Raw genomic sequence first — 22334 nt, 5'->3', positions numbered from 1 at the left:
ACTAAAAACCGGTCAATTCGTATTCTGGAGACCACGAGGAACACATCCATACCAGTTTTAGGTATTTAGAAGACATGTCGACGACTTTTCTCCATACAGGCCGGTTTCCTCCAGTCTAACACAGCTGAATAGCATGCTACCACTGCTACCAGTGTATGAAATAAACTAACGGACTCATCAACCTAGTGCCTACTATACTTTCGTACTGAATGATAAAATAACTAGTCACACTAGCAACGGAAATCGATTTAATTTAAAATTAAAATAAAACACACGAAACGTTTAATTCTTTATTCAAGTAGGTAGGCATATTACAATGCGCTTATGAAGGTCAAATAAAGCTACTCCGGTTCCAACCGTACACCTCTGACCCGATAAGATTTAACCCTATATGGGACCGGTAACAAACTCGGCGGGACACATCTTTTCAAAACAACACTTATTTTCTTATTTTTACAATAGTAAACCTCTAATGACTTAGAAGAAATCAAATGAACACTTGGAATGCTTCTTTAACCCCCTGAGGGGTAAAATTTCTCAAATTTTTATAGCCTATAACCTGGCCGTGGTTTTATTCGACAGATTAATAAAGTTTGCATTAAAATCCGTTCAGCCGTTTTCATTTCATGCGTTCACGGCGTTCACGTTGATTCATATTTTTCTGATTTTTTTAGCTCTTACGCAATGAAAAACGATGCCTACATAATTTGGCAGTAATGTCAATATTAAAAACAAAAGAAGGATTTCTGTCATTAGAGCTATGTGCCAGCAATTTTAACAATAAAACTCCCGTGAGACCCCCCACCGTCCCGGTTTAAAATAATCTAATATGTGCCAGCATTTTGAATTTATCAAATCCCTTACGAATCAGGCCTTATATATGTCTTGGAATATCCGAGAAGCCTTGCAATAATATGCGCTGAATATTTTTGATGTGTATAAAAAAAAATTCGTTTATTCACACTAAGTTTAGGTTACATTTGTAAGTTTGAATTTATTTTTAACCGACTTCAAGATTTCAAAGGAGGAGGTTCTCAATTCGGTTGTATGTTTTTTTTTTTTTTTTAATGTTTGTTACTCCATAACTCCGTCATTTCTGGACCGATTTTGAAAATTCTTTTTTTGATTGTAAGTATATACATACAGATTGGTCCCGTTTTTGTCAAAAAGCAGTTCTGATGATGGGATCCATGAGGAATCGAGGGAACTCCTCAAATGTTAAAGGCATACATATAGTGATTTTAGTATTTTCATCAACAAATCAAGCACTTACATTTAAAAAAGTGACACTTGATGAAGTGGAACTGCTGATGATGATCAGAACGGAACTCTTCAATGACGCATAGTTCACGTTTGGCGATTTGTCCTCTTCGTTATGTTTGTTAAGCAAGTTAGGTTTTCAAGAAACATTTTTGTCAAGCTCGAGTTCTGATGATGGGATCCATGAGGAATCGAGGGAAACTCCTCAAATATGAAAGGCATACATATAGTGATTTTTGTATTTTTATAAACAAATCCAGCACTTCCATTTTAAAAAGTGACATTTGATGAAGTGGAACTGCTGATGATGATCAGAACGGAACTCTTCAAAGACGCATAGTTCACGTTTGGCGATTTGTCCTCTTCGTTATGTTTGTTAAGCGAGTTAGGTTTTCAAGAAACATTTTTGTTAAGCTCGAGTTCTGATGATGGGATCCATGAGGAATCGAGGGAACTCCTCAAATGTGAAAGGCATACATATAGCGATTTTTGTATTTTTATCAACAAATCAAGCATTTCCATTTTAAAAAGTGACATTTGATGAAGTGGAACTGCTGATGATGATCAGAATGGAACTCTTTAATGACGCATAGTTTACGTTTGGCGATTTTTCCACTTCTTTATGTTTGTTAAGCAACTTAAGTTTTTAAGACATATTTTTGTCAAGCTCGAGTTCTGATGAGGAGACCCACGAGGAACCGAGGGAACTCCTCAAATGTGAAAGGCATACATATAGTGATTTTTGTATTTTCATCAACAAATCCAGCATTTACATTTAAAAAAGTGACATTTGATGAAGTGGAACTGCTGATGATGATCAGAATGGAACTATTCAATGACACATAGTTCACGTTTGGCGATTTGTTCTCTTCTTTATGGACCCAAACCCAAACTTGGACCCGGACTCGGACCCGGACCCGGGTCTGAACATGGACCCCAACTCGGACCCGGACCCGGACCGAACTCTGACCCAAACCTGGACCCGGACAGCCGGATACGGACCCGGACTCGGATCCGGACCCGGAAATGCTACTAGAAAAGTGGGTTAGGTGGGTGGGTGGGTTTTTTGAACTGCGATTCTCACAGAACAGAACTGCTATCAGAAAAGTAGGTTAGGTTAGGTTAGAGCTGTGACCCTTACAGAAACGAAATGCTACCAGAAAAGTAGGTTAGGTTAGGTTAGAACTGCGACCCTTACAAAAACGAAATGCTACTAGAAAAGTGGGTCGGTTTACCTCCTTTTCTACATAATTAGGCAAAAGATGCTGTCTTTTTCATTTCATTGTCTGGAATCTAAGAATGCTTTCAGCGGCATCCCCCATTGAAGTCGGTTTTTTATTCTTAAAAATTATAATTTACTTAGTGGTGAACCCCTCTTTGGGTGAAGGCCTCCTCCAACTCAATCCATTTACTTCTGTTTGAAGCTATTGTCATCCATTGCTTTCCCACAGTCTGGAATAGGTCGTCAGCCCAACGCTGCTGCGGCCGGCCGGCCAGGCCGCCGCCCCCCTGGCGGTCCTCTCCATTTTGTTGTTTTTATGGTCCACCTTTTGTCAGTATAGCGTGATATGTGGCCAGCCCAGCGCCATTTTAGGGATAAAGCTTGTGTGAGAGCATCGACTACTCTGGCTTGTGCCTCATTTTTTTACTGTTAATTTTATGTATCTTCCTTATTTTAAGGAAACTTCTCTCCATTGCTCTTTGAGTTCATATGATTCTACACAATATCATCAGCGAACCGCAAATTATTCAAGCGACTACCCCATATATTCAATCCACGCTTTTCCCAGTTCAGGCTTTTTAAGATGTCCGATGTCCTCTAGCACCAGAGTAAACAGGTTTGGTGAAAGCGTATCACCTTGTCGTACGCCCTCAATCCGAACTGGCTCGGTCAGCGGGGGTAGGTTCACTTTTAGGGTGGCTCTCTTGTACATATTTTCGATTAGAGCAGTATATCGGTGATCTATGCGTGCATTTTGTAGTGATTCTATGACCGACCATGTTTCAACACTGTCAAATGCTTTTTTAATGATTCTCATTGACAATATATGATCCAACGTGCTGTTACCACTTTTAAATCCGGCTTGCTCCATTGGCTGGTATGAGTCAAGTTTTTTGGTAAGGCGTAGAGTAATGATTTTGGTAAAGAGTTTATACAGGTGTGAGAGCAGTCTGATGGGGCGATAGTTGTTTAAATCTGCTTTATTTCCTTTCTTATAAAGTAAGATAACTGTGGCACAGTTCCAGATCTCTGGTATAGTTTGCTCCTCCAAGCATTTGTTGAAGGCCGTTTTAAGTAGTTCAGTTACTCTATCTCCTCCATCCTTTACCATCTCAATAATAATGTCATCACTGCCGGGTGATTTGCCATTTTTCATTTTACTGAGAGCATGTCCGATTTCGCTTGTTGTTGTTGTGTAACAACAACATTGGACAACACTGATTACAAATCATAGCACACGTTACATTTCTTAACCAGTCGGTTTGACCCAGGAACCGCCACAGACGTCATCTCCCCCGTTAGTTCTCTTCTGAAGATTGATTGACAGCATAACTTTGCTTGCAATGTACCTATGTAAGTAGGTATGTATGTAACTATGTTTGTACGGGTCAAATCTTGCAAGTTAAATTTGATCTACTTTCCGGTTTCCGATGAAGCTGAATATTAAGTCTGGTGACAATGCAATATTATGGTACCATCGAGCTGATCTGATAATGGAGACAGGACGTGGCCATGGGAACTCTGAGATAAAACAACGCAACCTAATTGTGTTTGGAGTTTTTAGCATTGTCTCGATGAGTATTAGTTGCTCGTGGAAGGAAAAGTACAGTCAGCGATAAAAGATTGTGCCAAAAATGAAATTTTTCCCAAAAACTTATTTAAATATCTATCGTTAAATTTAAATAATCACAATTATTTAGCAATGGCGCTAGTGAGCACGCTGATGGAATGGAACGATTAATCTAATTGTGTAAATATAGTTGGTCAAGCAAATCTTGTCAGTAAATGGTAACAAAAAAAAACCATACTCATACTTTTCTTTTGGGTGCTAGTACTAGTGTAAGACAAGGATAGTATGATTCTCTCTGTCTATGTTTGAAATGAGACAGTCCCTTGACAAACTATATAACATTTTTTATAATATTTACATCACGACATGGGGACTACATTAGTATGGGCAAGCGGTCGTCCACTTTCCTCTTAGGTAGTGCAATAACGAGTGCGAGATTATCCCTTGGCCAAAGATCGACATCCATTCAACAATGTTTTATGCACCCATTAATTTTGAATAGTTGTTCGTACCTGTAGATATCTGTAGACCGACAGACAAGACAAAATACCTACTATTAATGACAGATATGTATTATACTTATAAATTAAATATGTATTATAAGTAATGTTATGAACTAATTAACTTAAAACTTTGACAGGTGTTTCGCGGATAATGGCGCTTTTCAATAACTACAACGCACCGATGAACATTCTGCATCACCTGCCGGTCACGAATGACACAGGCCTTTACCAAAACAAGTATGTTTGTTTTGGTAAAGACTGGTACCGATCGCCATCCAGTTTTCTCCTGCCTCCTGAGTACCGGATTCGTTTCGTAGCCAGCGAGTTTAATGGACAACTGCCGGCACCTTATGCTTCATCACCTAATGGTATTATTTTTACTCTTTATCACCAGGGATCAATCATTGGGTAGCCTTTCGTGTACAGGGAATGAGTGAGCTGCCTGACTACATTTGATGATCAAATAAATTCTGGAGACCTCTTATACCTACTTATTTTGCGGGTCCAGGCATCATCAATAGTAACGGATGAAACGACGCACCAAAAGTATCTGCCATCCTGGAATAGTAGTCATACTTGTTATGAACAAAATGCTGCACTTCATGATAAAAGCAAGCCGCTTTGCACAGTGATAGTAGGGACCAAACTGAGCGATTTGACCCGCAGCAGCGGCAGTTTCACCCCTTAGGAACAGAGATGGCGCCACTTCTTTAAAAAATATTTCAAAAAATTCTACAAGCTAAACCAACGAACCGATTTAAATGTTTAATATCTCAAATGAAAGCGCATTATATACATTACTTTTAAAAAAATACTCAAAAAATATATACTCAATACTTTTGATAAAAACGGGAATTTTAAGTTTGTTTTTTACTCGATTGATAGTTTTTACTTGATTTCTCAAAAAAATTGTATGAAATATGAATAGTTTAATGCATGTATATATTACTGAATAAATAACAAGTATTATAAAAAAAAACCCGACACCAATATCTCTCATACTTCTCGAAATATGAAAGTTTGAATGTGAGTGTAAATTTCTTCAAGATATATTCCAAATAATTCTACAAGCTAAACTATTCGACCGATTTTAATGTTTAATATCTCAAATAAAAGCTCAGTATATATACTACTTATAAAAAATATTCAAATAACATATACTGAATACTTTTGGCAAAAAACGGCATCTTAAGTTTTTTTTCTTACTCGATTGATAGTTTTTACTTGATTTCATTAAAAAAAATTTATGGAACATGAATAGTTTAATAAATATATATATAGAACTGAGTATATAAAAGTATTACAAAAAAACCCGACACCCATACCTTTCATTCTTCACGAAATATTTAAGTTCAATTATGCACGTACTTACAAATAAATTCTTTAAAAGAAATCTTCAACCGCAGTAAGTGCACTGATTTTAATATGAAATGTGTCATATGAAAAGAAATCACCCAATTTATTTAACCCTGCCACCTACATCAGCTGCTCTCTATAAACATGCACTTCTAGCAGCTTACCAAGAGGGCCATATATGTGGAAACGCTCTGAAACCAGAAGTTTCCATACCATGTACATCTTTTTGGGGATGGACTGAGGAAGAAGAGAGTTTGACTCCGGAATGGTCGGCATTTACAGCGATTTGGTCTCAATTAAGCCTCTTGGACCATTGTGGCTGCAAATCTGGCTGCGAAACTATGCATTGTGGGTGTCGTCGCGTCAGCTGGCCATGCACAGCCTAGTGTAAATCATGCAAATGTGGCTGTACAAATCAAAAGTAAGTTAATGTAATTTTCAATCCAGGGTTATTTTGCATGCTGACCACTAATTATAGGTCTGGCACAAAATTATAGGTTTAATGGTTATCAACTAGGCACAAAAATAATTCAACAGTAATCTACAGCAACCAGTTCATGTATGATCAGTGATTTTGTAGTATTGGAATGGTACGAGTACTTAACAAAACGACTTTTCGTTTTCAGTTTTACATCTACCGGTGAACCATATAATTTGACATAACCTAATAATAATTAGTTGCCCGTTTATTTTTGTATTTAATACACTGACAATTATCTGATTCAATTCGGCTTATATGTATAAAAACTACTAAATTGACCTACTTTTATATTATACACATAGATTTAAGATTAGATCCTAAGTATGCATGTAATATTGCTATGCCCCCACGGGGTCCATGTGGAACTACCAAGAATTTGTAATACCTATAAAACCATGGTTGCAATAAATAAATATGAAATATGAACCCGAGAGGACATTTAAGTTTTTTGTTTACAAATGTAGTCACTTTAAATAAAAATAATTCCTAATTTTAGATTTGTTATATTTTTTTGTAATTCACCACCAGGAAAAAACTTTATTCAGTTTTTATTTATATTTTATTTATTTATTAAAATAAATTGGGTGATATCTTTTCATATGACACATTTCATATTAAAATCAGTGCACTTACTGCGGTAGAAGATTTCTTTTAAAGGATTTATTTGTAAGAACGTGCATAATTGAACTTAAATATTTCGTGAAGAATGAAAGGTATGGGTGTCGGGTTTTTTTGTAATACTTTCATATACTCAGTACTATATATATATTTATTAAACTATTCATGTTCCATAATTTTTTTTTTAAGAAATCAAGTAAAAACTATCAATCGAGTAAGAAAAAAAACTTAAGATGCCGTTTTTTGTCGAAAGTAATCAGTATATATTTTTTGAGTATTTTTTAAAAAGTAATGTATATAATGAGCTTTCATTTGAGATATTAAACATTTAAATCGGTTCATTGGTTTAGCTTGTAGAATTTTTTGAAATATTTTTTAAAGAAGTGGCGTCATCTCTGTTCCTAAGGGGTGAAACTTGCGCTGCTGCGGGTCAAATCACTCAGGTTGGTCCCTACTAGCACTGTGCAAAGCGGCTTGCTTTTATCATGAAGTGCAGCATCCGGGCAAAAAATGGCCATAACAAGTATGACTATAGGTACTTTTGGAAGTAGTGCAATTCGCTTTAAAAGGAACTGCCACGGTCTAATTTTTAAACTACAGAGAGATCCCTTTTGTTAAGCTGTTAGAGAAAGATAAATTAGAGATACGTTTAACGCGTAGGTAGTGTGGGGGCCTAGCCAAGGTGACAATCTTTCGCAGAGAAACGAAACTCAATGCAATCTGTCTCTATCGCACTAATATGGAAGAGTAATAGAGACACAATAGCGTTTCGTTTCGTTATCTGTAAACGATTGTCATCTTGGCTAGGCCCAATGATCCGCTACTCTTGATGCTGATTTGTGCGATGATGATATGTAGTCATTTTTACTCCTTATTTGGCAACAAAATATCTAATCACACAAAATACGCAGTTTACCGAAATCTCGTAAGGAACGAATAAATTTAATGTCATATTATTACTTTATCCGATCCTACAGACTTAAGTACTTGCATTTGTCTTTGAGAATTTTTAAATAGTTTATACATAGATAAATAAACAAGTACAAAACGGAATTACACAACAAAATAATCTACTGCACCCTTTGTTCAGTCTGCCACCTGTAGTGCGGTCCCTATGTACCAACTTAACATTTCACAATTTAATCACCAGCACAGATGATACAATATCCTCCGCACGCGGCCGTGCGCGAATCCGATTACTTATTTCTTTAGTCATGAATAAATATCGTAAAATAACCATCAATATTTGATATGTCTGTATATTTTCATCGCAATCGAAGTGAAAAGCAGTTTATCCTCGACCTATGTCGGCCCTCGCTTACGCTTGGACTCATAAATTTAAATATAAATAAAAAATTAAATGGGTTACTTGATGCCTTTGATTCCTTAAAATGCTCTCAGCATTGGCAAAACAAATGTTCACAATTTTGATTTAGGCCAGACCAACGTTGGAGGCGGGGTTGCATAATTTAAAGGTTCAATCCGAAATTAGCCTCCAGTATCTTTCTTTCAGAAAATGAAAGAGGCCACTTTTGTATTTTTGTGTTTATATTACCCATTCACAAAATGAGACATGTAAAAATCGTAAAACAAATATTGCCATACTTATACCATAAATATATAATTCTCTTGTTTCATTTCCAGCCACCCGTCTCGTTCAACCACATTTCAACGATTTGAATAAAGGTGACAACCGCACGTACCTCAGGCCTTCGGAATGCCATTATTTGGTTGATACAGACATTGGACAGCCTAGTGGTATACAACCAGCGTACCACCGTAACTCAACGTCCTGGGAAATCGTTGCAAGCCTTCCTATATTGAATGCTGAGAGATCTCATACAATTTTTAGGGCATTCTATGTTCCGTTTTTATCGAATAAACACAACGTTTATTCGTCATTATATTTGTTAAAAAATAAGATTATTGACAGTTTAAACTAGTCATGATATTTAAGTTAGCTTTAGTACTGGGTACTAAGCGTTATCAAGTGAAACTGGTTATTGTGACCCATTTGTTCTTTTTTTAATTATGGTTCTACTCTGCTAAGAGGAAAATGTAATAAATATCAATTGTATATTGTGTATTGTACACTGCTGTCATTTTTGTTTAAAAAAAAGATGAAATATTTTTCAAAGTTGCAGCTTTTCAGCTCTATCTAACAGAAAAACCTACACACCTCGGCCAGTAAACAAGAAATCCTCAGATCGCATGAAACATAAGTACCTATATGTTTTCAAACAGCTTACTTGTAAAGTAAGAAATGCTGAGCCCTAGGTATGTAATATAATATTAGGTGTACTTCCTTTTTGGCGAAATTTATTTCGCCAAATTTCACTTGGCAACCAACTTTTCGCCAAAGTTTCATTTGGCAAACCAATCGTTGGCATAACCTTACTTTGCAACCATTTCATTTCCCAACCCCATACTTGCGAAATGAAAATGACGTACTAGGTTGGGTTAGGTTAGGTTGGATTATGTAAATTTGCGAAATGAAATTTCGACCAACTAAAAATATGGGATAAATAGTTTGGGAACTGAAAGTTTGTCAAGTAATTTTCGCCGAAACATCAGTCATCATCATCATCATCATGTCAGCCGATAGACGGCCACTGCTGGACATAGGCCTCCCCTAACATCAGTAAACCATAATATTAATATACTATTAAATATTACCTAAAATTCGATCATTCGCAGCAATCGCAGCTACACCAACCGTTCAACCATTACCGGCCAAGTAGACGATACATTTTTTTTTCTTAAACATGCGCAGAAATATTGTATTTATGTTCATGATAATAGGCGATTTTATTATGGCAGAGTAGGAAACGCTTATACGGTTAACAGTGGTAATAAATTACTGACAATGCGTCTTATACTCGTATATTACTTCTGTTCTGTATGACCGTAGGTTCCTATACTATATATTTATGCCTGCCTAGACATTGCCAATAATGCTGTAATAAAAAAAAATAGCATTGCATTGGTTTACTGGTAGAGAATGCTTTAAGGCATTAAGGCCGCCATTTGTACCTACATATTGTATTGTGCAATAAATATTAAATAAATAAATAAATTTTCACCTCACCAGCTGGTAAGGGCTCTCTTGATATATAGCCACCTTCTGGAAAGGCCCTGAAGGCCAGCGAAGGTCAGGCAAACCGACAGAACGATGGGTTGACGAGATCAGACGGACAGGCGGAGACAAATGGAGAAAGGAGGCGCAAGTTAGAGACAAATGGAGACAACTGGAGGAGGCCTTCACCCTAAGAGGGGTCTTTAAATAATCAAAATAATTCAATGATAATAAATAAATATTTAATTTAATTTGTAAATGTATTGATATATTTAAATTATAATTGATTTTTTGTGAAAATAACTAATAATTAATGCATGAAAAACTATGCAATTCAATTTTCTTAAGGAATTAAAAGGCTTTTTATTTTATTTATTTATTGTATTGTGCAATAAATATTAAAAAAATAAATAAATTTTCACCACACCAGCTGGTAAGGGCTCTCTTGATTGATCAAAAACTGATAAGAGTGTCATTTTATTCACATGTGAGGCGAAGTAATGAAATGCAAATTTTTAGTTGTTTTCTTATGTTTGCTGGTAAAATTGACCTTTAAATGATGATTTTGAATGATAATATTTAATAACATTAATTTTGAATCGATGTGCTTTGATTTTGTTTGATATTTTACAGTTAGTATTTTCCTTGTTTGTGTGGTGAAAACTTTTGTGTTTCACTCGGTGGCAAAATTTGTTTAACCACGAGGGTTAAACAAATTTTGCCATGAGGTTCACGAGTAGTGGTGTGCGCATGCAGTCTGAGTGATGCGCCACATCACCCCCCTGGGAGTGCTAACGTCCATCTGCGGAAAACAAATTAGGAAATCTGACAATGCGACCAGAACGTGTTTTCCTAACAGGGTCTTCCTGCTTAGCATTGGAAAACGGGACAGCAGCTTGCTGATGCTCAGCTAAAGTGTAAGCTGGCTTTACTCTGTCTATAGAGACTGTCACAGGTCCTCTATTTGATTCTACTGTGATTGTTTTATCAGTTCTTGAGAGTACTTTGTGTGGTCCAGTGTAAGGCTTTCCTCAAAACAGCACTATATGTTTTCATTCGCAAGGATGCCGTCCGCCGTTCCTTGGAAAAGCCTTACACTGGACCACACAAAGTACTCTTGGAGAAGTTTGCTGTTATGTAATACACCTGCTAGAACCCATTCACGGGTACAAATAGATACCCGTAAATCGGTTCCAACAGGCGTAGGGGCTATTATAAACACAGTGGAAAAGAGTGCCGATTATGGTGTTGAAGTTTGGCTGGTCAAAAGATTGGGCTATTATATTACTATTATTTGTATCTCCGTTACAAACTCTCGCTCGGGTTTTCAGGCCCGGTCATTTATTAGGCGTGCGTTGGGATATAGATCCAACACGTAGAGGCCGTTTGGAGAGTTTTGATGTCATGTAGAACGCCTGCTGGAACCCATTCACGGGTACATAAATAGATACCCGTAAACCGGTTTCACCAGGCATTGGGAGCTATTATAGAAAAGTGGAAAGTCCTGGTCTATGGCTTAAATTTAGGTGGAATATAATACTGGGCTATTGCTAAGAGTTCCGGACACCTGCCATAACATTGTGCTATACAGTGCTATCGAGGCAGGCGGTGACTCGTAAAGACGACCAGGCGCAACACCGGCGTGAGCGGCTCAGGGGTATCGAGAGGTGTGCTGCGCTTTCTCCGAAGTTACTCGCGGCGTTATGCCCTTTAACACTTCCACCAATGAAGGCAAGCCAGAGCTGAGAGTGCGGGTCCCCTTGGGGTCCACTCCGACCGACGAAGACATCCAGAGACGGAGACCCTGACCGACTCTCTGGAGCACTCGGGTCCGTGGGGTCGTCACTCCCCAACAGCTCGCCACAAGCTGCCCTGCGGGCATATTATTAAATAATTTCATTGCTGGTGACTAAACTGCACATCATTGTATATCAGTTTTCTTCGCATCATTTTCTTGGTTTGTTGTCCAGCGTGACCTGTGACACAAAGGCCTCTTCCAGCTTCTTCCATTCCTCTCTGTCGTTGGCTTTTTTAGGCCATTCTGTTCCTCCAATTTTATTGATGTCATCTTTCCATCTTTTAAATTGGCCGCCTTGCTTCCTTTTCCATCTTGTGGGAGCCATTCTGTTATATTTTTTGTCCATTTTGTTCTACTTTCTCTGGTCATATGTCCTGTCCATCGCCATTTTAGCTGCCTTACTTTCTTAAGTATGTCTTCTACCTTTGTGATAGATCTTATGTCTTCTGCCCGTTTACGGTCTATTAGCCTGACTCCTATCATGCTTCGTTCAATTCCTCTCTGGCAAGTTCTAAGTTTTAGGAGATGTTTCTGAGTTAGTGCCCATGTCTGACATCCATACGTTAAGCAGGGCAGAATACATGAGTTGAATAGTTTTTTCTTGGCTGCCATAGGGAAATGTTTGCTTTTGAGTACTTCCTTAAGGAACCAGAACCTATTCCATGCTGAGGCCACTCTTCTTTCTATTTCAAGGCTTATTTGATTCTCAAAGGATATTAATTGCCCTACACATAGCTTTCTACATATTCAATATCTTCGTCCTCAACTTTTATGGCTATTTTCTTTCTGTTTGTCATTACTTTTGTTTTTGATTTGTTCATTGTCAGACCAGGTACTCTGCTTGCCTCAGTCAACTGCTGAAGCATATATATTTTATATTTTTTATTCATTAAATATATACAACAAACATATATGTTGGAGGGCGTTAGCATTGTCGGTTATGAGAACTAAATCGTCTGCGAATCTCAGGTGAGTAAGTTTCCTGTCCTTGATGTTAATGCCAAAGTTCTTCCAATCCAGATCTCTGAATATAGATTCTAAAATTGCCGAGAATAGTTTTGGGGATAACGGGTCTCCTTGTCTTACACCTCTGGATACTGGAAACTCTTCGCCAGTTGCTTTTTAATTATACGGATGTACTTTTTGGGGACCCCCTGTTGCATTAGAGCGTTCCAAAGAAAGTCGTGTTTTACGGAATCGAATGCTTTGTTGTAGTCCACGAATGCAATGTACAAAGCTTTACCATATTCTTGACATTTTTCTATCAACTCTTTTAGGGTATGCATGTGGTCTATAGTTCAAAACCCTGCTCTGAAGCCCGCTTGTTCCATAGGTTGTTGTTCATCCATTTCTTCTAAGATTCTGTTTAAGAGCCCGGTTACGATTTTAGTCGCAAAAATGTAAAGTTGATAGATTTCTTCTGTGAAATTGTACACCTTTTGTTACCTAATTGAAATAACAAGTACTGGTTTCTATTAGCACGACTTCTTATCTCTAGGTTTATCAGATCATTTTTTTGAAAAAAGGCTTACTAAATTAGTAATGAATTTTTTTCTGATGGACGTTTAGGTAAACGCGTGTAAAGCACTGACTTTGATGCTCTTATTTGTAAATTTCGTAAAGTTTGGACTGCTAAAAATGGTAAATTTGTATTACACATATTCTGTACTCTAGGTTTATCAGATTACATTGTTGTTATATGACTTAAAGTTCGAGGAAATGAAAGTTAAACGAATTCAATTTTCTCCAGAAATGACCTCAAAACAAGTGACAATTTCTCCGAAAATCTACTTATTTTCGACGTAGATTGCATACTCAAATAATCTGCAATGTTTACTTAAACTGTTGCTGTACTTCATTTTATTTAAATTGCAACTTTTATTTTCTGACGATTTTTTAAAAACTTCCCCTTTTACTGGTATAACATCGGTGACACGCGCCCGCGGCCTCAGTCCCGCGCGGGAGCTGGTAGAGGCAGGACGTTTGTTGATCGGCTCCGCACGTTGCATCGACGACGACGAAGTTATTTGTGTGCGTCGCTCGCCGTGTAAAAAGTTATATTTGTTTGCGTGTTTGGCTGTACTGTGTGCGTGTAAACTGCGACCAGAAACTTTAATCCTTGGGTTGTAAGTACTTGTTTATTAACCGCCTTCAAAAAAAAGGTTCTCAGTTTGACCCGTATGTTTGTATGTATATGTATGTATGTATGTATGTATGTTTGTTCGCGATTATCTCGCATTTGGCTGAACCGATTTTGATGCGGTTTTTAGAAAAGTGTTTGTTACATTCTGGAGAAGGTTTTAGTATACATAGAGCTGGGCTGATGCTGAACCCTGGCTGTACCTAGTGGAACGCAGGTTTAGTGCAACATAGGCACACGCTGTTTTGGTCTGTCTTGATGAGCAATTAGGAGAGCAGTACTCAAGATGGAGCTGATGCTGAACCCTGGCTGTACCTAGTGGAAATCAGGTTTCGTGCAACATAGGCACACGCTGTTTTGGTCTTCCGACACGTCTTGATGAGCACTTGGGAGAGCAGTACCCAAGATAGAGCTGATGCTGAACCCTGGCTGTACCTAATGGAACGCAGGTTTGGTGCAACATAGGCACACGCTGTTTTGGTCTTCCGACACGTCTTGATGAGCAATTAGGAGAGCAGTACCCAAGATGGAGCTGATGCTGAACCCTGGCTGTACCTAGTGGAAATCAGGTTTCGTGCAACATAGGCACACGCTGTTTTGGTTATTCGACACGCCTTGATGAGCAATTAGGAGAGCAGTACCCAAGATGGAGCTGATGCTGAACCCTGGCTGTACCTAGTGGAACGGAGGTTTGGTGCAACATAGGCACACGCTGTTTTGGTCTTCCGACACGTCTTGATGAGCAATTAGGAGAGCAGTACCCAAGATGGAGCTGATGCTGAACCCTGACTGTATCTAGTGGAACGCAGGTTTGGTGCAATATAGGCACACGCTGTTTTGGTCTTCTGACACGTCTTGATAAGCAAATGGGAGAGCAGTACCCAAGATAGAGCTGATGATGAACCCTGGCTGTACTTAGTGGAACTCAGGTTCATTTATTGTTATCAGAACTTCCACCCCCTTTTAACCCCCAGTACCTACTGCATGTTAAACGTGTGGTAGCTCTGGTCAGGTGCCTGCTTCATCTGGCAGCCCTCCAGGTGTTCCAGGTCTTGAAAAACTTAACCTGCCTACAGCATACTCTACCAACTTCAGATTAAAAGAGTCTTACCCCTGATCCGATGCGTCCAGCAGCACTCCAGGTGTTCCAGGTTTTGAGCTGTCTCCGTCATACACTACCCACAACACGTTGAGCGAGTGTTACCCACCCTTTGCCCTTGACCCTTTGCACTCAGCAGCACTCCAGCTGTTTCAGATCTGGAGCTTTCCCCATCATACACTACCAGCGGCACGTTGAGCGAGTGTTACCCGTTACCCCTGACCCTTTGTACCCAGCAGTACTCCAGGTGTTCCAGGTCTGGAGCTTTCCCTATCATACACTACCAGCAGCACGTTGAGCGAGTGTTACCCCTGACTCTTTGCACCCAGAAGCATTCCAGGTGTTCCAGATCTTGAGCTGTATCCATCGTACACTACACACTACCAGCGGCATGTTGAGCGAGTGTTACCCCTGACCCTTTGCACCCAGCAGCACTTCAGGTGTTCCAGGTCTTGAGTTTTCCCCATCATACTCTACCAGCGGCACGTTGAGCGAGTGTTACCCCTGACCCTTTGCACCCAGAAGCACTCCAGGTGTTCCAGGTCTTGTGCAGTATTCATCGTACAACCAACAACACGTTGAGCGAGTGTTAGAAGAGTGGAGAAGAGAAGAGGATGACTTTGGAAATAAAAATTATTATACACCCTTCCCAACGATTAAGACTATCTCCATAATATCAAATTCCATCCAAATCGGTTTTATTGGATCCCATACAAATTTCCATTACCCCCCCCCCCCCCCCCCCTGTTTCTGGGGTAAAACCTATCCTATGTCCTTCCCCAGGACTCAAACTATGTCCATACCTCATTTCATCTTAATCGGTTCAGCGTTTATTGATTCCCCATACAAATTTCCACCCCCTTAAAGGGTGAGTTCTTGAATAAAAAGTATTCTATGTCCTTCCCCGGGATTCAAACTATCTGTATACCAAATTTCAACCAAAGGCTAGTTTCCCCTCTGGGTTGGAACGTTGGAAAGTCAGATGGCAGTCGCTTTCGTAAAAACTAGTGCCTACGCCAATTCTTGGGATTAGTTGCCAAGCGGACCCCAGCAGACTTCCATGAGCCGTGGCAAAAAGGCTGGGATAACGCGAGTAAGATGATTATATATATAGGTATATAAGATATTGCCTTAGTGCAAATCATTATCATCATGCTATATAATTTGTATGTATAATTTGAATACATAGGTAAATTGTTAAGAGTAATAAACGATTATATCAAATTTACCGAAAGTTTTATTTTAACCTAATTAAAGTTATAAAGTGACGCATAATGTTGCGAAAGTATCAATATTGTTTAGGCGGTCGCGTTATTTCAAGCAGCGGCCGGCGTTCGGCTACTGTGTAAAAGTCGTATCTTCGCGCGTTTTCAAATCGACTACGGGCTCTTAATATTAGTTTAGAGAAAACCTTATAGATGTTCGACATAAGGCTATTAGGCCTATAGTTTTCAATAACATTCCTGTCTCCTTTCTTATGTAAAAGTGTAATTGTGCTTTTGGCCCACTGTAATGGTATACACTCAGTGCTTAAAACAGTATATATTTGTCAGTTTTCTTAAATTTTCTGGATTGCATATTGAGGTCTTAATCATCTCATTAGTTATCTGATCTGGGCCAGGTGACTTGGCATTTTTTTGACTGTGGATAGCTTTTGCTACCTCTGCTTGTGAAAATAATAAATAAATAATTAAAATAATTAATTGTAATATACATACATACCAATGTATATAAAATTGGCCACAAACTTTCGATTGATCGAGCCTGAGATATTGGAGGGTTAGCATCTTTTAGTAGTTCTGCCACGAGTGCCTAAAATTAGTGAAAACGCCATTGCATACATTTTTACAAAAACATGCAACTCTCAGATCGTCTCTAACGCTCGATCAATTGCAGATTTTTGGGCAATTTTTAATCAGCATTGTGAACGATGGCATTTTTTTTTATGATGAATATGCAGGCGTTTGACCACGATCCCACCTGATGGTAAGTGATGATATGTGGTCTACGGTGGAGCACGCTTACCTATGAGATACCTATTAACTATTGCCTTGCATTTTATGGATACGAAACTTACAATCCGAAATAATTAAAATTAATGGTAAAAAACGGTTATGAACATTTACTTAAATGTTGTCCAAAGCATGATGCGGACGGTTAGAAAACAGTTACGAGAAATCGAAGGTGGAGGACTTTAATTTATATTATTCTGTTTTCTTGTAATATCAAATATGCTCTAGATTGAAATAAGTTCAAATAACTATTATACAAGTTTTTCAAATTTACCATGTTCAGAGCATACCATTTACAATAAAAAAACAAGAGCATGAAGTTATTGCTGCCAGAAGACCGCTTAAGGGGCAAATGGAAAAAGTTTTTCTCTTACGAGTTAAAAACGCCTGGTGGAAAACGCCTCCGTTTTGTTCCACTCCAAATTGGATTTGTATTTGAAAAGAGGTTTTTCTTGTGTTTATTCACTTGTATAATTTATCTATTTAATACTAGGGTTTCCTGTTTCTCGATCTTTTTTTACTTCTCGATGCATGAGAATTCTAGAGATAGCACAATCGGATTAAGTCTGACCTCGAAATCCTTCCAAAGATATGAAATTTGGTATGTATGTTAATTAAAGGTCTCTTTCATGTCCACACTATTTGACATTTGGGGACCTCGAGGAATCGCAGCCATCTTGAAAAATGTGTATCATCCTGGAGAAATTTGCGTTTTACTCTTAATCTACGTTCTCTGTGAAAATATGATGTAAGGCAACATTAAAGCTTATTAAATTCTACACAAAAAGTCCTAGATATCTTTGCGGTAAAAATACATCTTGTTATAGAAAATAATAGCTGAATCCAAATTTAGCGCTTATACCCTTTCAGGGGATATTTTCTTAATAGGAAACTTGTAGGGATATAAATTCCACTTTTGTCTATACATTTTAAATGTTATACTCCAATATCAACATTTTACTCGATTGCGACTTAAACAGAAAGTAGGGTTATGGGTTGAAATACTGATAATCAGTACACCCTGTAGCTCAGGATACTGGACGGATTTTTTAAAATGACGTATCGGTTCCTCTTGCCCTTCACAACCTGTTTACACTTGTTTTATTAAAGAAAAATCAACACAGCCGCCTTGAGAGGATGCCGAATATTAAATCATATTTTTACTTCTAGCGCCTAAACTATTGAGTAGATTTAAATGAAATAGACATCAGCAGATCCATAATTGGTACACGAGTGTTATGCAATACAAAACTAAAATAAATGGAGGAAAAATATTTAGGACTTAAAAATGTGACTGCAAAAACAGATTTTAGATCTTAACCCTAGCTGCTCGTGCTCGCGCTATGAGCATTTTGCCGTCAACGGCGAAAAAACTGTGATTACTTGAAAACGGTTTGTTTGTCAAGGCCATGCTACCTAGTAGCTGCCCCCCTGTTCTTTACCTCTCTATTTTCCAAAATTGGAGAAATTTCGTGCGTGGGTGACTGCAGGAAGCAAATGTTGTTGCCGCTGTGTCGCGTGTGGCGGCAAAGTGCTCACGGCGCGACTACTCGCGAAAGTAAAATTTGGGTCCGTTTTTTTTCAAAAGTCAAAATATTTAAAGTTATTATTGAGTTTAATATTTTTTTGATATAAGTGAAAATAATAGATAACTGTGTTTAATTTATTCTCAATTATAATTTTTTCTTGAAAATTACTAGCACATATTATTGTGACGAAACTTTGAAAGAAATTCCTCTAGCTATGTTCAATAATGTTTATACCAGATATAATCAAAAGATCTAAAGTAAATACTTTACAGTCAAAATTGAGGAACCAAATCCCCTGTTTTGTGTCATCTGAACACCAAAATACACCCTCAGGTAGAGAAGATACATTATGTGCACTATGCCCGTCCAAAGAGAGGTCCAAAAAGAGCACAATATATGTGCAAAGTTGTATACCCATGTACTAGGACTGTTTTGCTAAAATGTACATAGAAGATAATCAAAACGTTTAATTTTGTTAAAAATATCAATGTTTCTTTTTTTTATGTAAGTAAAACCAAAGGCCGTGTTAAAATTCGAAAATTTTGACCTACGATTTCGTAAAAAAAATTTTATGTACTATTAAGTATTAAACTATAACAAGTTACTTTTTCTAACATTATTTGATTTATTTTATGCCATAAAAAATATTACAAAGTGATTTTGTTATTATATTAAACAAAAAAATCTGTAAAAGTAACAGTAATGAAATTTGACACCTACAATTTCAGGGATCCCTGTTTGTGTGTCATAAAATTGGAGCTTCGGGGACCACGGGGATCAAACGCCATCTTGAAAAGTATGTCTTTTTTGGTTTTTCTGTTTTTAATGTGAATACTGTGTATGGCGAAACAAAAGCTTATTAAGTTCTACACAAAAAAAAGTATAATACACCATGTCCCTAAAACGGAGCTTTCTTTTAGAAATATGGCTCAGAAGTCACAAGGTTAAACTTATCATCTACTAAAATTTTATTTTAAGACGGGTCAGAAAAAAATACGTATAATTTTTTTACCAATTTTTTTTAACAAAAACATTATCTAGTAACCACGAAAAAAAAATAGTGTGGAAACTTGTAAGCTTCTGAGCCCTATTTCTAGAAAAAGGCTTAGTTTTTGGGACATTGTGGTGTATATCTTTTTAGTGTGGAATGTAATAAGCTTTCCTTTCGCCATACACAGTATTCACATTAAACCCAGATATTCCGAGAAAAATAGAAAAACCAAAAAAGACATACTTTTCAAGATGGCGTTTGATCCCCTTGGTCCCCGAAGCTCCAAGTTTATGACACCCAAACAGGGATCCCTGAAATTGTAGGTGTCAAATTTCGTTACTGTCACTATTGTTTAAACCCCATTTAAGACCTAAAATATGTTTTTGCAGTCACATTTTTAAGTCCTAAATATTTTTCCTCCATTTATTTTAGTAAATTTGTATTGCATAGCGCTCATGTACCAATAATGGATCTACTGATGTCTATTTAATTGAAATCCACTCAATAGTTTAGGCGCTAGAAGTAAAAATATGGTTTAATATTCGGCATCCTCTCAAGGCGGCTGTATTGATTTTTCTTTAATAAAACGTGTGTAAACAGGTTGTGAAGGGCAAGAGGAATCTACCGATACGTCATTTAAAAAAATCCGTCCAGTATCCTGAGCTACAGGATGTACTGATTATCAGTATTTAAACCCATAACCCTACTTTCTGTTTAAGTCGCAGTCGAGTAAAATGTTGATATTGGGGTATAACGTGTACAAATGTATAGATAAAAGTGGAATTCATATTCCTACAAGTTTCCTATTAAGAGAATATCCCTGAAAGGGTATAAGCGCTAAATCTGGATTCAGCTATTATTTTCTATAACAAGATGTATTTTGTCCGCAAAGATATCTAGGACGTTTTTGTGTAGAATTTAATAAGCTTTAATGTTGCCTTACACCATATTTTCATAGAGAACGTATATTTAGAGTAAAACGCAAATTTCTCCAGGATAGTACCCATTTTCCAAGATGGCTGCGATTCCTCGAGGTCCCCAAATGTCAAATAGTGTGGACATGAAAAAGAGACCTTTAATTAACATACATACCTAATTTCATATCTTTGAAAGGATTTCGACGTTAGACTTAATCCGATTGTGCTAAGATGAATTTCTCGACGATCTATTGAAAAATATAATAAGGAACGTTGTTTTTTTTGCTTTATTACAAATAAGACATATTTAAATCAATTAAATCATAAGGTAGTCTTATTAAGTAAACAATCATAAATAGCTTGCTGACTCGACTACTTAGTCTATAATTATAAAGAGTAGAGTGTAAGGGTTCATCCATTAATTACATCACACGTTTAGGTCCCCCTAAACGTGTGTGTGTCCCTCCTAAACGTGTGTGTGCCTCCCGGGAGGAGGGGGTCAAGAAAATGTGACATGTTGTGACAACTTGACAAGGGGGAGGGGAAATCAAAAACTTTGTGACGTCACTAACATCAGTAACCGATTTTTTTTATAAATTATGATTTTTTTCGCTGTACAGTTAAATAACAAGTTTTTGGAACGATAATCGTTTTTATTCGTTGAATTTTTTTCTTAATCAGAGTTGGGTTACAAAATTACTAATTTCTTTTGTCAAAAATGTTTTGATAAAATATTAAGAATCTGGGCTGAAAAACCGCAAAAGACCGGTAACCTAAAATAAAGATATCAATTAAATTAGGTAGGGTAGGGTAGGAAACAGTGGCTCAGCTCGAACAGTGACTCAGTCGCCCCAATATCGCCTTTATTATGTTGGAATTAGGTTGAGTGAGCCACTGTACCCGGCTATTTTTTTCCGAGCCACTGTTTCCTACCCTACCCTATCCAACAGTAACGGTACCCGAATAAAACGGCAAAAGACCTGTACCCTATAATAAAGGTATCAATTGAAAAGGTATCCAAGTAACGGTACCCGATTAATAACAAACTTTTTAAAATGGTACCGCTAAGTTTGACCAACCTGACCGAAAACAGCCGTTTTTAGGGTTCCGTAGCCAAATGGCAAAAAACGGAACCCTTATGGATTCGTCATGTCTGTCTGTCCGTCCGTATGTCACAGCCACTTACTTCCGAAACTATAAGAACTATACTGTTGAAACTTGGTAGGTAGATGTATTGTGAAATTTGTGAACCGCAATAAGATTTTCACACAAACAGAAAAAAAAAATTGGGGGTTCCCCATACTTAGAACCATAGTGTAACTTATACTAGAGCGGTACTGTCAGTCATAGTAAATTTTGTAACCCCAGTAAATTCACTGCCATCTGTCGACACACTTTAAAACTAAAATTGAAGATTTGTAAAAATACGATAAAATGTATTTAAATATAGATAAATGTTTTTTTTTATTTGCATTAATTATTTTGATGATTTTGACCCATGTTCTTTCACTGATATGCGTTAAAATTCTTAAATAACAAACGAAACCGTCAACTCCATCTATACGACTGTAGGCCAAAACTAGTAGCGCCCTCTGAACGAGAATCAAATTTTCTTGATTTTCGAGGCACGTTTTTTCCTTAGACTGTATCCATCTATTACGGAGTTATATCTATCTTTGTTAGAACTGAAACTCAAAATTTTTTATTTCATTAAACCCATACGTGTGGGGTAACTATGGATAGGTCTTCAAAAATTATATTG

General features: G+C 37.4%; 2 protein-coding genes across 2 annotated transcripts in view; one reads left to right on the top strand and one right to left on the bottom strand.

Annotated features, from left to right (window-relative positions):
* LOC134754258 (alpha-1,2-mannosyltransferase ALG9) overlaps nucleotides 1–10280 on the top strand; it is a 79376-nt gene extending 69096 nt beyond the window's left edge. The window contains exons 8-9 of the mRNA XM_063690464.1: nucleotides 4693–4923; nucleotides 8655–10280. Of these exons, the coding sequence (XP_063546534.1) occupies nucleotides 4693–4923; nucleotides 8655–8953 (530 nt within the window). The 3' untranslated portion in view covers nucleotides 8954–10280. The remainder of the gene's footprint in view (nucleotides 1–4692; nucleotides 4924–8654) is intronic.
* Nucleotides 1–22334, bottom strand: part of LOC134754373 (uncharacterized) — a 399152-nt gene that overhangs the window by 212502 nt on the left and 164316 nt on the right. The window lies entirely within an intron of this gene.

Source organism: Cydia strobilella, chromosome Z, assembly GCF_947568885.1.
Source record: "Cydia strobilella chromosome Z, ilCydStro3.1, whole genome shotgun sequence".
Classification (NCBI taxonomy): domain Eukaryota; kingdom Metazoa; phylum Arthropoda; class Insecta; order Lepidoptera; family Tortricidae; genus Cydia; species Cydia strobilella.
The sequence above is the reverse complement of the archived record's forward strand: the minus strand, read 5'-3'. Positions and strand labels throughout refer to the sequence as shown.